The 17,555-nt window shown below is 45.0% G+C and overlaps 1 protein-coding gene across 1 annotated transcript in view; it reads right to left on the bottom strand.

The window, feature by feature from the left end:
• Positions 1 to 17,555, bottom strand: part of FRAS1 (Fraser extracellular matrix complex subunit 1) — an 843,167-nt gene that overhangs the window by 10,501 nt on the left and 815,111 nt on the right. Inside the window, exons 68-71 of the mRNA XM_082266873.1 lie at positions 17,305 to 17,412; positions 10,766 to 10,925; positions 10,576 to 10,692; positions 6,109 to 6,275 (exon numbers count right to left, since the gene is read on the bottom strand). Coding sequence (XP_082122999.1) covers positions 6,109 to 6,275; positions 10,576 to 10,692; positions 10,766 to 10,925; positions 17,305 to 17,412 — 552 coding nt within the window. The remainder of the gene's footprint in view (positions 1 to 6,108; positions 6,276 to 10,575; positions 10,693 to 10,765; positions 10,926 to 17,304; positions 17,413 to 17,555) is intronic.

Raw genomic sequence — 17,555 nt, 5'->3', positions numbered from 1 at the left:
CCCATTGGCATAACAATGCTAGCACCGGGGCCAACACTTTCGTGAAGACCCAAAAAGCAGAAGCGAGACCAAAGGGTAACGCCACAAACTGAGAATGCTCCACTCCTACGGCAAAGCAGAGGAAGCGATGGAGACCGACACATATTGGAATGTGAAGGTAAGCGTCCTTGATGTCGATGGAGGCAAGAAAAATCCCCCTGATGCAGGGAAGCCACTACCGTGCGAAAAGACTCCATTCTGAACTTCTGCACCCGCCTTGAGATCCAGAATGGGAATTGCCTTCCTTCCTGAGGACTGTAAACAGGTTTGAGTAAAAACCTGTGAAAACGTTCCGAAGTCGAAAAAGGGACCATCGCCCTTTAAAGTAAAAGGTCTTGCACCGCCCCAAAAAGAGCCTGTAAGCGGACTGGGGACAGTCGCACGTTGGAAGGAAGAACGTTACCGGAGGATAAGAACGAAACTCGATCTTGTAGCGTGGACCCACTTGACTTGTACCAGGGGAGTCGTTCCCCCCACCCCAGATATGGGTAAGGGCGCACCTTCATGCTGAAGGGGCCTTGTCCATGGGTCTGGAGAAGCCTGCTCTTGACCTGCCAGACCAAGTTCTCTTGGATCCTCCAGAGGAAGCGCCGAAGGCCTCTGATCCCGTCAGTCGACCCTGAGGGCCCGAGAAGGAGGGCCCGCGTCTACGATGAGGGTCCTTGCCCTTAGTAGTCTGTGGAAGAAAGGTACTCTTCCCCCCTGTGAAACCTTCAATGACGTCATCCAGGGTAGCACCAAGCAGGCGATCTCCTTGAAAGGGAATAGCAGTCTGGTCGGCAGACCAGCATTTGAGCCAAAAGACACTCCGAAGGACCACTGCCGAGGCACTAGGGGAGCCGCATCCAAAGAGACATCATAGATAAACTGCAGTCCCTGGACCAGCTGGTCTGCCAGCTCAGCAAAGGCAGGGGGCAGCTACTCCCTCTCCAGGTCATGGGGCAAAAGCCTAGCCCATTAGGTCAGAGTCTGCAACACCAGAGCAATGGTGAATATCGGCCTCAGTGCCGAACCAGCCAGGGTGTACACATTGCGGGCCACTGCCTCTGCCTTCCAGTGAGCAGGATCCTTAAAGGCCAGGGACTCTTCAACCAGAATCATGGTTGCCTTGTTCAATCTGAAAACTGGAGGGTCCACCACCGGTGGAATAGTCTACTTCTTAAGAAGGGACTCCTCATAGGGGTATCGCCTACCAACTCGCTTAGGGACCCCAAGGGGGCGCTTTTTGCCAGCCCGTCACCAAAAGCCACTTCCATCTGGGACACCAAGGACTCCAGGACCGCCGTCAAAGCATCAATGGATGGGTGGGACCCAGAAGCCTCAGAGAGGGGATCAGGAGGGGAGATGTGCTTCAAAGACTCCATGAGTCACCAAGGGGACCCCACAAAAAAGTGTAAAACACTGCTGAGGGACAACCCCCATCGCTCTGGCAGCCCACCTGGCTGCCAGCTACAGAGCACCAATCCATCCTCAGTAGAGATCCATCCTCACCAGACTCACCACCCTGCAGAAACAATGCACTGCAACAACCAGGAGAATTTGCACTGCACGAATGGCGATCAGGAAACTAAAAGATCCAGGAGTCAGCACCAGGGGATAAGGGGGGGCTCCCACTGCCGAAATTGCCGTCCAGATGGCTCCACTGTCATGGCCGCCGCTATTTTCAATGGCAAACCACCGAAAAATGGCCGCTGGACTACACAAACATGGCCGCTGTGCATTAAGCACACAGGCTTCAAGAAAATGGCGGCCCCGAGCGGCACCACGAGGATCCCAGGGACCCAGGAGGGATCCCTAGGCATCAGAAAACAGGAAAGGCAGGAAAGGGGCCCCACCCCCCACAGCTGATCGCCTGGTTGCCGGCGGCGAACCTCCCCACCCCCAACGCCAGCACAGCACCCTGCCCCAACCCCAGGCTACCCCTTAGCCCCAGTGTCAGTAAAGGAGGGGGGATGGACATCCCACAGGGACGGGACAACCAGACTAATGAGGGGGGTGCCTAATGGGAAGAAGGGGAACTCAGGGGTCCGACTGTCCCAAGGAGGGGCCCATGTCCACCCCAAAACCCTCCAAGGGGAGAGGGGGGGAGCAGTCACTTACCATACCAGGAACCAGGCAAGCACCGCTCCAGACAGAAGCTCCTCTCTATCGAAATGGGGGGCTTTCAGCCAGGGGGAACGCTGCGACTTGGGCCTGAGACCCGGTCGTATGCAACCTCGCAAGGCGTTTAACTCGCAGACCAGCCCTCATCCAGTGGGGCTATGTCGTGGCCAACCTAACGCAGAGGTGAGGTCTGCGTGCGCTCGCTGGCCAGACTGGGGTGTTGATTGTAGATCTCACAGGAAAAAAAACAGAAGAAAAAAATCTATCTAAAAAGAAAAAATTGCCAGGATTAGAGGTCCTTACTCCTGACTAGGCAGAAAAAAACTGAGTACATCTAGCAGAGAGAGGGAGTATACCCCCTGGAACTGCCCACAGGCGTAGCCAGACTTTTCTGCCTAGTGTCCTACTCCTGTCGGAGGCCGTATAACCTAATGGTTAAGAAAATCAGGAGCTGTGTCCCTCAATGAACGACAGAGAAATAGCTTTTTTTTTTTTTTACTTGTCAAGGTTGCTTTAAAGGAAAAGTACAACCAAAGCTTGTTTGGCTGCACTTCTATGGATCACAGAAGTGCAGTTCGTGATAGAGTGCAGAGAGTGGGCTGAAGACCACATGCCTGGACCGGCTCAGCCTCTCAGTGAGCCACTGACAGCCTGAGCCAGCTGCTTCCGCCCCTTCCACAGTCCAGCACTCCAGTGAGCAAAGAGGGGGCAGAGCAGAGAGCTATTGACTGATAGTCAGCAGCTCTCTGCTTACGAAGCTATGAGAGCCGAGCAATCAAAGGTGTTCGATCACTCAGTTCTCAGTACTAGAGGCACCAGGTGACAGATGCAGCATGCCTAGGTAAGTATGAATCTAAAAAAAAAAAAAAAAAACTTTTTTAACTCTCTTTATTTGCAGATCAAAGTTCATCCCTTTGATCTGTAAATGAATAAACAGAAAGTTACAATGTTTCAATGTAACTTTATGTATTCCCATCTGAGCAATGTTGTTGATAAACATTGCCAGACTGCTTTTATTTATTTATTTTTTATACATTTCCTTCTGCCATCCTTTTCTGTGTACTCTGCAATGCAGCTGTGATTGATCACATCTTAATTGCATTGTACTGGGACAGGGAAAATCCCGGCAGCAGAGCAGAAGGACTGGACGTACTAGACACTCCCTGTGTACAATATTGACATGATTTTGGGCATGTCTAGTACTCCCAGAGTCTGCAAATAGATATAATCAACAATAAGCTGGTAAAGGGGATAAGGCAGTACAGTAACCATAGTTTCATAAGGGGCATAGCCACGCAAAGCTTTATAAATCATCAAGTACCAGCTACATGGGAGGACCCAACGTTTTATCTTTTATACCAACAAACCAAGAAGAGAACCTTTACTAAAACTAGAAGAAAAAGAAAGAATACTGAAAGAGAAAAGGTTGCGGAGGGGTGAGGAGGCGAAAAGAAAGTGCATCTTTAAGTACTGTAAGATACATCTGGGCGTCACCCCCAGCGTGGATCCCGAGCACCCCTAGATCCACTTAGGTACTCAGGTAGAACCATTGTTAGTGAGATAAGTGTGGTAGGCTTGAGGATAGGAAACGCTGTCCAATAAAACCAAATCTTCTACTGCTTAACAGGGAGGATTAATAGGTAGAAGGGATAGGACCAAGCTTGATTTACAGGAATAAATAAGATTTGCATATAATTTAAGTTACCTATATCTCTGCCTCTCTGCATGAATAGTTTGAAATTTCGTTTTCACTGAAGGTAGCCTCTAACCATTATATGCTTAGTTTGAAATTTCTAGATTTCAGACAGGTTCACTTCATTTGGAATCATAAGCTGCTTCAGACTTCCTTTTGTCCACCAGCAATAAAACCTACGATAACCTGTCATACCAATGGGTTCAAATCAAACATGTCCTACTTAGAAACAATTGAAAATCTAAATATGTAACACACAAGGAAACTTTAACTGCTTTGCATGAGTGTAAGCAATATACTGTACCTCATGCTGTGCCTATATGGATAGAAAGATTTCATATTTTTGCACAACATAATTGATGGAGTACTGCATTTTCATTAAAGTGTGATTAATTAATCAAACTCAGGAGCTTGCTAGATTCAGGAGTTTTCCTATCCAGTTCATTATGTGGCTTGTGAGGAACCTCTTCTCAGTAAATGTCAAGATAATAGATTGTTGGATATTATATGCTGTGTGAATTATTTTGGTTTGCATTTTAGAATTTATGATGAATGCCTCAAACTACTGATCATGTCATTCTGCTAAAGGTTCTGTGTAATCACCTGTGTGTATGGCTGAACTGGTTGGGATGATTGCCCTCTCCTTCAAATAGAGATATTTATGAATAAGATTATAGTACAAAAAGATAAATGCCTGATATTAGCATTTCCCATAATGTAAAAAAATTGTCCCTTTGAGTTCAGCAAGATGGCATTGTTCAAATGGGGCAATTACATGAATGCAGTTTTGCTGGCACAGGGATGCACAATATTGCGTGCATCCCCATGCCAGCACCCTCACGGATGTCATATTGGGGCACAGTAACCGTGTCTGTCCAGCTGCTGCATCTCAAAAGATACAAATGGGACTGCCAGCATGGGGATGTACTACCTGTGCATCCCCATGCCAGCTAAACACAGCCCTGAATGGGACATGCATGTAATTGCCCCAGGTGAGCGAGTCCTTACTGGATGTTTTGAATCTTGTTTATTGTTTTGATTATACTCATTTTGATAATTTTATTAATGTTGCATAGTGGCATGTTAACCACTTCCCGCAAACCAACGTATCTGTATGTCGGCTTGAAGAAGTGGTTGTACCGGGATGATGCCTAAAGCTAGAGGCATCACCCTGGTACCATTTTTTTAGAGCCAGCGGGCTGTTTTCTGGAGATAAAAACTGATATGGTTCAGCAGGTGCTCGGCCGTTATCCCAGCAAGCAGAATGGGGAGGCCCCCCCTCCCGCCACCTTCTGCCGCTCTGTCCGCCGGCTGGTTAGAGTCCTGAACGAAGCCGGATTCGGATTACACCAAGTCTTCAATCAAGTAACCAGGAAGTGACGTCACAACGTCACTTCCGGTTTACTCGGCTGGAATGGTGCAGATTTAAAAAAAAAGTGTTAGTATCAAAAATGCAGATTTTGGTGTTTTGAATACTTTGAAGAGCAGGAGGGGTACGGGGTCTTTTAGACCTCAGATCCCTCCATAAAGAGCAGCTGTCACTGCCTATTACTGTCACAATGGATGTTTACATTCCTTGTAAAAGCAATAAAAGTGATCAGATTTTTTTTTTTAAACAGTGTTAAAATTGAAAATAAAATAAATAGAAAAAAGAAAAATACAATTTTTAAAGTGCCCCCGTCGCTGTGAGCTCTCGCACCAAAGAAAACGCATACGTAAGTCACGCCTGCAAGTGTAAACAGTGTTTCAAATCACACATGTGAGGTATCGCCATGTTCACCAGAGTGAGAGTAATAATTCTAGCAAAAGACCTCCTCTGTAACCCTAAACTGGTAATTGTTAAAAAATTTTAAAACGTCGCCTATGGAGGTTTTTAGGTACCATAGTTTGTCACCATTCCACGAGTGTGCGCAATTTTAAAACGTAACATTTATTTGGCATGACATAATCTTTCACAATATAAAAAAAAAATTGGGCTTACTTTACTTTTTAGTTTTTTTTAAATTCAGTGAAATGTATTTTTTTCCAAAAAATTGTGTTTGAAAGACCGCTGCGCAAATACTGCCTGACAAAAAATATTGCAACAACCACCATTTTATTCTCCAGAGTCTTTGCTAAATAAAAAATGTATATATTGTTTGGGGGTTCTAAGTAATTTTCTAGAAAAAATTCTGATTTAAATTGTAAACAACATGTGTCAGAAATAGGCTTGGTCCTTAAGTGGTTAAACACACTGATCATAAAAATGATCTTTGCATATCAGACACTGTTACCTTTGGAGAAGGCCCCTTTATAATCCATCTCAGCCAGGGACATTTCAGTCTTAGTTGGGTCCATCAAGAAGATCTTTTCATTGTTGCACAGCTGGAATTCAGTGTTTAATGAATATACTACTGGGACTGGACGATTGGTTTGCTGGAATGCAATGGGAATAAGAAACCTAAGGCAACAAAATTTGAAAGACATTGGTTATTTATGCATATAGTATTATATTTTCTTATAAGATCAGCTCAAAAATTGGAAGATTCAGTTTTAAAAATGTTCTCCAAAATCCCCGTCTTACACCTTCCAAAACTACTTTAAAATAAACTTATCATTTTTAGGTGGTATACTGTATATTTATAGCCATTTATATAATAAGATCTTATCATACAAATGGTTCTACTCCTATTAAAAAATGGTCCACTGCAGTCCACAATGCCTCTTTTTTTGCCAGGATGATGTAAATCTGACATTAAAATCCACACTGAATTATGTGAACACAATCAGTGACAGTTTATGAACTATGTACCTGAAAAATGAAAAAGTGAGAGGAAAAATGTGAAGCCATGATTCACAGCAAAACTCTTTATGAGGTTAATTTTAGGTGTAAATTCGGCCACAACTGTTTATTTTAATGAGTAAGGTTTAGAATGATTTGGCTGTCTTAATCCTCAATGGGAAACTTACACTTTATTTTTTTTTTTCACTGGTACTCAGGGCTGTTCCTTCCATGGGTCCATTGGACTCGGGCGGAACTTTGAGAGGGGCGGCAAATTGGCGCTCAAGATTTATTCCAGCAGTTTTGTGTGTCATCCAGGGGTAGCAGCTCCGCTGCCCTGTAAAAAGGCCACCCTGCTGCCCTCAACATGGATACTCATGGTTGCCAGGCACGAGGGTGCTCACATCCCAGTCTAACACTGGCTGTTAAACACCCATGCACACTTGAAGAGCTTAGGTGTGTGTGTTACTGGTGGTGGGGTACCCACAGGAGACAGAGAGCAATGAAAGATCCTATCCTAACCGGCTCTTCCAGCAGCCAATGTTCGGGTGTAGCTTGCGAGGCTTGCCTTTCTATTGGGTGGAACTGGAGGGGGGGGGGGGGTGCGGCCGGTGAGATGTATAAGTTATTTCTGTGTGACAGGACATTTTTTCTAGTAGTGGCTGCTAATCTGCTAGATGGCAAAATGATGCATAACCTGTCATGCTCAAAAATCACTAAACAGCCCTCGCTTATACTACCCTAGACCGCCCCTACCCTACCCTAGCCTGCCCCTATACTGCCCTAGTCTGTCTATATACTACCCTAGCCTGTCTAAATTCTATCCTAACCTGCCCCTATACTACCCTAGCCTGCCCCGATGCTGTCCTAGCCTGCCCCTATACAGCCCTAGCCCGCCTCTATGCTTCCCTATCCCAGTGGAATATTGTTCATGGGTTCAACGTGTTCACTGCACATGGGCCCTAAGGGGTAGGGGCCACTGTGCTGACACACATCGCTCCCATGGATACCCTAGGGTGCCAAGATGGGGAAGCAGTAACATAGTGGTATGTCATATAATTTTGTATATAGACTAGTGGCGGCCGGTGTGTTGGGGGCGCAGGGGCGCCGCTCCCCTATCCATGCCTTCGGCCCCCTAATCTAAATGCAGGGCGCCGGACGCATGGAGTTCAATGGGCTTTTTTTTTTTTAAATCACCTGATTAGAGCCAGAGCCTCTAAAAGGCTTCAGGAAAGGGTGGACCCGGGGCGCAGAGCAGTGCGCCCCGAGCCCACCCATTGTGTGACATAAAAATTTGCGAATAAAATTTTGCTATTGTCATATGGATCCATCTCCTGGCTAATCAGGAAGCGGGTCCGATACGCGCTTCCTGATTGGCCGAAAGGCAAACCCCATGCCATGGGCTGGGGAGGAGGCAGGAGCCGGGAGGACTGAGGACTCGAGGAGACGCCGCCACGCCGGGGAACTGAAGAGAAGCCGTGAGCCGCCGCTGGACACCGAGCCAGACCAGTCCCGGAATGTCCGCAGCCGGTTCACCTCCCTCTCCATGCCGGACTTCACCACACCGGGGGGGGACTTCACCGCATCGGGGGGCAAGAGCCCAACACCTCTCACACCGAGTCCATGGAGGAGCGCTGACCACTGAGGCTGCCCAGAGTCACAGGAGCAGAGGACGTTCTAGAAGAGAAGGCTGAGGTAAGTGCACTGGTCTCACGCGGGGGGGGGGCACACGTTTACGCTGGTCACTCTGCATTGAAAGGGGGCATGCTGGCATCTCTGCATTGAAAGGGGGCACGCTGGCATCTCTGCATTGAAAGAGGGCACGCTGGCATCTCTGCATTGAAAGGGGGCATGCTGGCATCTCTGCATTGAAAGGGGGCACGCTGGCATCTCTGCATTGAAAGGGGGCACGATGGCATCTCTGCATTGAAAGGGGGCACGCTGGCATCTCTGCATTGAAAGGGGGCAAGCTGGTCTCTGTGCATTGAAAGGGGGCACGCTGGTCTCTGTGCATTGAAAGGGGCACGCTGGTATCTCTGCATTGAAAGGGGGCAAGATGATCTCTTCAATGAAAGGGGGCACACTGGCATCTCTGCATTGAAAGGGGGCACGCTGGCATCTCTGCATTAAAAGGGGGCATGCTGGCATCTCTGCATTGAAAGGGGGATCGCTGGTCTCTGTGCATTGAAAGGGGGCACGCTGGTCTCTGTGCATTGAAAGGGGGCACGCTGGTCTCTGTGCATTAAAAGGGGCACGCTGGTATCTCTGCATTGAAAGGGGGCACAATGATCTCTGCATTGGAAGGGGGCATGCTGGCATCTCTGCATTGAAAGGGGGCACGATGATCTCTGCATTGAAAGGTGGCACGCTGGCATCTCTGCATTGAAAGGGGGCACGCTGGCATCTGTGCATTGAAAGGGGGCAAGCTGGCATCTCTGCATTGAAAGGGGGCACGCTGGCATCTCTGCATTGAAAGGGGGCACGCTGGTCTCTGTGCATTGAAAGGGGGCATGCTGGTCTCTGTGCATTGAAAGGGGGCACGCTGGTCTCTGTGCATTGAAAGGGGCATGCTGGTATCTCTGCATTGAAAGGGGGCACAATGATCTCTGCATGGAAAGGGGGCATGATGGCATCTCTGCATTGAAAGGGGGCACGATGATCTCTGCATTTAAAGGGGGCACGCTGGCATCTCTACATTGAAAGGGGGCACGCTGGCATCTGTGCATTGAAAGGGGGCACGCTGGTCTCTGTGCATTGAAAGGGGGCACGCTGACATCTCTGCATTGAAAGGGGGCACGTTGGCATCTCTGCATTGACAGGGGGCAAGCTGGCATCTCTGCATTGAAAGGGGGTACGATGATCTCTGCATTGAAGGGGGCAGGCTGGTCTCTCTGCATTGAAAGGGGGCACGCTATACCTTAATTACTGAAGGCCCCTTTCACACTTTTGTGACCTCAAAGTCACGCAATTTTTTACAGCGTTACAAAGCAATGCCTATTACATTTTTCTGTTTGCGCCCCCCCCAAAAATTTTGAGTACCAGCCGCCACTGATATAGACAAGGTGCTGTAAATCTGACTTCATGATAAATGTAATTTTAGTTTTAATTATCATTATATAAAATAATGGATGTGGGAGCCTTTTGGTGGGCGCAATTTTTTTTTTTTTTTTGGGGGGGGGGGGGGCAGCATTTCATTCTTGGACCCAGGCAGCACAATGGCTTGGGCCAGCTCTTCTGGTATTATGCTGAAAATAAAATAAATATCTACAGAAGATGGCAATATGTTCTCCCTGTTGAGGAAATAATCCCAAACAAGAAATTTGTATTCCCAAACTAACCAAACCAGAACCTGACAGAACACAGATTCTCAAATAAAAATGAACAAAGGGACAGGCCTTGGAGAATAGCTAAGAGAGGAACATTTAAAGCCGTCATTTAAAACAAAGAAATAGGCTGACCTATCTGTTAATATTTCTATGTACAGTACAGAAAAGTGCAGTTATCAGAGCATTCCTACTGAGTGATAGCCAGGCCACTAAGACCTATTTAGGTAGTGCAAAGCTGAACTAAGTTAGGGGATTTGTCTGGAAGTTGGAGTACATTTTTTACGTAGCTATACACTTAAACAATAAAACATTTTTGTTTTCTGCGTTATCTTTATGTGGCTTTTAGATCTATGGGTCAAATAGACTTACAGTTTCCATAGTGAGGTTTTAGAGGGATGGAAAGCATCCCTGAAGAATATTAATCACTGCACCTTCTTCAAACAGTCCCAAACTGCTGCCTGCGGAAGCTCTGGACAATCCTGAACATGATATTTAACTGTGCCTTTCAAAGTGGCTCAAAACTCAGGTAAATGCTAACCTCTGAACGAGCCTCTACAGCTATGATACAATGTCATAACACACAGTGCTGCATGAAGAATATAGGATTTTCCAGCAAGTTCTATAAGATAATATTTAAGTAATTCAGATCTGACCTTTCAGGAGCATGGGCTGTGCAGGCCAAAGGTTTATCGCCAGGGTCAATCCAAGGCTGGGTGGGCTGTACTGTGCAAGGGATGAGATAGATGGTATACTCCCCTGAGTAGTCCTTCCTGTAAACAGATGAAGGGTTAACAGCATATAACATATAGCTGTATCTAATTTAGATTATCCTATTGTTCTCACCTGCTATATGAGCTGGTTGCTCTCCACAACTGATATGGAGAGTCAAAAGTCTGGGCGCTCCACAAGTGCTGAAGGTCAAACTCAATGCCACCCAGATGATCAGGTGCAATAATACGAGATTTTATTTCTGGCAATGTGTGATGCTCCATAACAAACTGACCTGTGGAAAAAATTAAACATATTTTGCTAAGGATACTTGGACATCAGTTGTGCATGGAAGAAAGAAGATTTTTACATTAGCACAGAAAAAATATTGTTACACTGAGACTGAGTAAATTGTTCAGTGTCTTTTCGCTTGTGGTAGTAATGGCAGCATCGACCATAGAATTTAACAAAGGACTGGATGATTTTCTTACAACAATAGATATTAAGTATTATCCTTTTTCTCTTAAATGGAAATATGGGAATATTTTGATCCAGTAATGTACCAGAACTTACCCAGGAGTCAGGAAGATTTTTCCCCTGCATGGCAAAACTGACAACCACTGCCCAGGGGGGTCTGTTTTAGCTTCCTCTGAACCAAAACTAATTTATTTATTGTAATGTTGTTTACATCCATCATCCAACTAAAAATACTCCTAAAATGATTTTGTGAACCTATTCATAATATTTAGCAGTATCAGTTCATTCCTAGTTTTAAGCTTCAACTGTAGGTAACCATTAAAGGAACTTTATTAACATTTTAATAATCATTTCCAAAATCTTATTTTGTTTTTGTCAATGTAATCATATTGGGTGAATATTTTCCCATTGGAAGATTGTCCGACTCAGAATGTCAGAATGTATACTTTTATTTTCCTTTCTCCATAATCCAGGTCTCTCATCCGTTCGCAAAGCTATCCATCTGCCATGGATTATACACTGCTCAAAAAAATAAAGGAACACTTTTCATAGTATATTATCAAGTCAATTAACCACTTCAACCCCGGAAGATTTTACCCCTTCCTGACCAGGCCGCGCGGACAATTGCGCGGTTGTGCGATGCTGTACCTAAAGAAAATTTACATCCTTTTTTCCCCACAAATAGAGCTTTCTTTTGGTGGTATTGGATCACCTGTGCGATGTTAATTTTTTGCGCTATAAACAAAAAAAGGGCGACAATTTTGAAAAAAAAAAAAATATATTTTTCACATTCTGCTATATGACATTCCCAAAAAAAAAATATATATATATATATATATAAAAATCAAAATGTTTTAACATTTTAGGCCAATTTGCTTTCTGCTACATAATTTTGGTATTTTGATTGGTTTGCGCAAAAGTTATCGCGTCTACTAACTATGGGAAAGATTTATGTCATTTTTTTTTTTTTACTAGTAATGGTGGCGATCTGCGATTTTTTGCGGGACTGCAACATTGCGGCGGACAGATCGGACCCCTGACTGGGATTTTTGACACTTTTGGAGGGACCAGTGACATTACTACAGTAATCAGTGCTAAAAATATGCACTGTTACTGTAATAATGACACTGGCGGGGAAGGGGTTAACAGTATAGGTGATCGAAGGGTTAAATGTGACCCTAGGGGAGTGATTCTAACTGTGGGGGGCGTGGCTTCTGAGATGACCATAGAGACATGTGATCCTATATAGCAGGATCACATGGGCTCTGTAATCATCCCAGGGAGAAGGACGGTCGGCTGTATTTACAACAGCCGACAGTCCTTCTCTCTCAGCGGGGAACAATTGCGGGTGTCAGGCGGCAATCAGAGCCGTCTGACACGCGCATCGGCTACCCCGTTGATGAGCGGCACGCACTCACCCTCTAGACTCCCGAGAGCGAGCACTATACATGTATGGCGATTCGCCCAGGAGCGGTTGCCTGTCGCTGTACATCTGCGGCGGGCGGTCGTAAAGGAGTTAAACTTCTAGGCTATTGATCTGGTCAGTTAAGTAGCAGATGGGGTTGTTTATCAGTTTCAGCTGCTTTGGTGTTAATAAAATTAATAACAGGTGCACTAGATGGGCAACAATGAGGCTCCCTCCAAAACAGAAGTGGTTTTACAGGTGACGGCCAATGACATTTTTTTTCCCTACTCATCTTTTCTGAGAGTTTTTCACTCATTTTGCATTTGGCTAGGGTCAGTGTAACTACTGGTAGCATGAGGCGATATCTGGAGATTCCACAGGCAGTCCAACTCCTCCAGGATGGAACATCAATATGTGCCACTGCCAGAATGTTTGTTGTGTCTCCAAGCACAGTCTCAAGAGCATGAAGGAGATTCTAGGAGGCAGGCAGGTACTCTAGGAGAGCTGGAAAAGGCCGTAGAAGGTCCTTAATGCTTCAGCAGGACCAGCATCTGCTCCTTTGTGCAAGGAGGAACAGGATGAGCACTGCCAGAACCCTAAAAAATTACCTCCAGCAGGCCACTTGTGTGAATGTCTCTGACCAAACAATCAGAAACAGACTTCATGAGGGTGGCCTGAGGGTACGAAGTCCTCTGGTGGGCCACGTGCTCACTGCCTGGCACCATGGAGCTCGATTGGCATTTGCCATTGAGCACCAGAAATGGCAGGGCCGCCACTGGCGCCCTGTGCTTTTCACAGATGAGAGCAGGTTCACCCTGAGCACATGTGACAGACGTGAAAGGATCTGGAAAAGCTGTGGAGAACATTATGCTGCCTGTAACATTGTCAGCTTGACCGATTTGGTGGTGGGTCAGTGATGGTCTGGGAAGCCATATCCATGGAGGAATGAACAGACCTCTACAGGCTAGACAACAGCACCCTGACTGCCATTAGGTATCGGGATGAAATCCTTAGACCCATTGTCAGACCCTACGCTAGTGCAGTGGGTCCTGGGTTCCTCCTGGTGCACAACAATGCCCGGCCTCATGTGACGAGAGTATGCAGCCAGTTCCTGGAGGATGAAGGAATTGATACCATTGAATGGCTCCCACGCTCGCCTGACCTAAATCCAATAGAACACCTGTGGGACATTATGTTTCGGTCCATCTGACACTGCCAGGTTGCACCTCAGTCTGTTCAGGAGCTCAGTGATGCCCTGGTCCAGATCTGGGAGGAAATACCCCAGGACAGCATCCGTCACCTCAGGAGCATGCCTGATGTTGTCAGACATGCATATAAGCACGTGGGGGCCATACAAAATCCTGAGTACCATTTTGAGTTGCTGCAATGAAATTTCAGCAAAATGGACTAGCCTGCTGCATCATTTTTTCACTTTGATTTTCGGGGTGTCTTTGAATTTAGCCCTCTGTAGGTTGATATCTTTCATTTCTCTCAAATGATGTGGCATCCTTTTGTTCCTAACACATTATCCAGTCCATATCAGTATAGATATCTAGCATGATATGTTTCCCCATTGAGATCTGATGAGAGCATGCATACTTTTATTAGTCGCAATCTAAAATGCTGGGATGTAAATTGAAAAGCAAATGCTGGGGAAGGGTAGGAGGGTATAACATCACTGTGAGCAGACAGAATTGCTGAAATCATACTTTTCTTTGCAAGTTTAAATGCATTATCATGTACATTATCGACAATAGTGAATTTTAATGTATTGGTATTGTCCTCAACAAGTCTTCCAATGCTCATCGATAGATGTGAACTCACATCATTTAAAACAATGGCCAACCTTTGCTGCACTGAGGTGCATTGAAACACAGGAAATAAAATAGGTTTTAAAAAGGTCAGTCAGTGTCAGTAGAGAGAAGAGCAGAGAAGAAAGGCAGGCACTTTGAAGATGACTGATTAAGGTGTTAAAAATCTTAAAGGAGATGTACAGTCAAAGCCCGTTTGGCTGTACATCTTCTATGGATCACAGGAGTGCATCGTTTTGCACTCCTGTGACCCGTTTTCTGATGTCCACTCTCTGCTGACATCACAGGTGTCTGACCAGGCACCCCGTCATCGTGCCCACGGAGTTGGGATCCACCAGGTGCCTTGACCGACACCCAGCTCAGCCTCTCAGCGAGCCGCTGAGAGCCTGAGTCAGCTGCTCCCCACCTCTCCACAGCCCATTGCTCCAATAAGCGAGGAGGAGGCAGAGTGGAGAGCTGCTGACTGACAGTCAGCAGCTCTCTGCTCAAGAATCTGTCAGAACCGAGCGATCGGCAGTGTACGATCGCTCAGTTCTCAGTGCAGAGGCGCTGGGGGACAATTGAAGCATCGGACTGATGCTGCATCCACCTAGGTAAGTATAAATAGGGGGAAAACGCCAAACCCATACTTCTCTTTTAACTCAATAAATTAGAGTTATGTTTACTTTGCATATCCAATTATGTGTAGATAAAATAAATACACAATAATTTGTTTTTCAAACGATTAGATATTTTAAATTAATCTTCACTCGAGTTATTAGGTGAAGATTCTCAATTCCTTTAGTGAATCATCCTCCTTGAAGGCACAACCAACGTGTGTGCCCTGATTATGCACACCATAGTATTTACAGGTCCTCCGTCACCTCTTTAGCTACAGGCATTGTGGAGAAATGTATCATCAGTTCTTTTGATTTTTTTCTCCCTTTTACTTTCTATTACATCAGAATTTTAGCAGCCTGCCAGCCTTTAAATGTAATTACACAAAAGGCATTTCTAAGCAGTTAGAAGCCACAAAACCAGCTTTTGAGTTTTTGTTGTGATCTTTAAAATGTTACAGTACATGCAGCTAGAGAGGTAGGGAAATTAAAGCTCTTTAGAATATGTAAATAATTGAGGCTCCGTTCACATGTAGGCGTTTTGGGGCGTTTTTGGGGAGTTTTTCTGCTCTAGGATCAGCTCTCAAAACGCCCAACAAGACAAATCCTATTCATTTCAATGGCCCCTGTTCACATCTGAGCGTTTTGACGCTGTAAGCAAAACGCCCAACGCTCAAAAAAGTACATGAGCTTCTTTTTGGGCAGATTACAGGCGTTTTCCATTGGTTTCTATTCAATCTAAAAACACCTGCACAAAAAACGCCTGTAAAAACGCCTGTAAATCGCGGTAAAAATTGCAGTAAAATCGCGGTAAAAAACGCGCGAAAACGCTATGCTCAGGTGTGAATGTAGCCTGAAAGTATAGCTATAGTATAAACTAAATAATAGAGTGGAGAGGGATTGGAACATGCCAGGTTTTTATTACTGTCTGTGCCCCCATTAGGGAGAGTCGCCCTCTCTATTTGTCCTATTTACTGTTATCTTTAAAAGTGAAAGTAAAACAGTTTCAATTTTGGTTTGACTCCAGAATAGTAGGAAAGGTGAAATCTTCCAGCGTGGACAAAAGTTCTGGTGACCCTGGTGACAACCAGGGGTCCCCTAACTTTTGAAGGATTTCCTCTCACTTACTGTTTTAATTATGGGACAGAAATGATGAGAAATCTCCCCAGTCCCCAAAGGGACACAGATGGTAAAAAAAACTAACAGGGGTTGTAACCTTTCCTTATTCTATTCAAAATGAAAAAACACTTCTGGACCGGAAAAGATTTTCTCCCTTAATGCCCAGGCCATTTTTGCGATTCGGCACTGTGTTACTTTAACTGATAATTGAGTGGTCGTGCGACGATGTACCCAAAAAAATGAATGTACTTTTTTTTCCCCACAAATAGACCTTTCTTTTGGTGGTATTTGATCACCTCTGCGTTTTTTATTTTTTGCGCTATAAACAAAAAAAGAGCAATTCTGAAAAAAACAATATTTTTCACTTTCACAACATAACATTCCAAATAAAAAAAAATTTAAAATCAAATTTTTTTATCATTTTAGACCAACTTGTATTCTGCTACATATTTTTGGTAAAAAGAATCCCAATAAGCGTACTTTTATTGGTTTGTGCAAAAGTTATCGTGTCTACAATCTAGGGGAAAGATTTATTTTTATTTATTTCTTTTTGTTTAAAAGTAATGGTGGTGATCAGCGATTTGTAGCGGGACTGCGACATTGCGGCGGACAGATCAGACACTTAACTGACATTTTTGGGGGGACCAGTGAAATTACTACAGTACAATCAGTGCTAAAAATATGCACTGTTACTGTACTAATGACCCAGGGGCGCTCAAAGGGGTAAATGTGAGCCTAGGGGGTGTTTTCTAACTGTGTGGAGGATGGGCTTATGGAATCAACACAGAGACCTGTGTTCCAAAATAGGAGGAACACAGGAGCTCTGTGTTGATTGCTGAGAGAACAATGGTCTGCTGTGTTTACAACAGCAGACCGCCGTTCTCTCTCCACAGGGAGCAATCGCGGGTGCCCAGCGGCAATTGCGGCCGCCGGCCCTGCGGATCAGCTTCCCCACTGGCGAATGGGCATGCACACGGGCCCTCAGGATCGTTCCCGACCTGCCGCCATATATCTGTGGTGGCTGGTTGGCAAGTGGTTAATGTCCATGGTCTGGGTATTTTAATGTCAATAAAACATTTGAGCTTAGATGCTCAATTCACAAAGCTTTAACTCAAGCACAAGGATTTTTTTTTTTTTTTTTAGGCATGTGACTGTAAATTTGAAATCTTATTGAAAATACCTAAATTCTTTAGAAAAGGATCCTTAGCATGGGAAGATAACATTGTGAATTGACTATTATGAGATTTACATTAGTATGAATGTTACCTCTGAATTTGGCATGAGTTTTAAACTCTATCACCAGACGTCCATCTTCACGGATATAGATGCGAATGATCTGGAGCCTAGCGGACAGAACACTGTCTGTCTGTATACCTGTAAGGTAAATCAAATACTAAATGTAGATATTTTACAGAGTGGAAAATGTTATGATTTCTGCCAAGATCCCAGTTCACTTTTTGGCACTGTAAACTGTTGAATTCAGTGATTTCCAAAAATTCTTTATCAATGTCCACGCT

The sequence above is a fragment of the Pelophylax lessonae genome (genome assembly GCF_965119305.1).
Source record: "Pelophylax lessonae genome assembly, chromosome: 1".
Lineage (NCBI taxonomy): Eukaryota > Metazoa > Chordata > Amphibia > Anura > Ranidae > Pelophylax > Pelophylax lessonae.
This window is presented reverse-complemented; position numbering and strand designations above follow the sequence as displayed.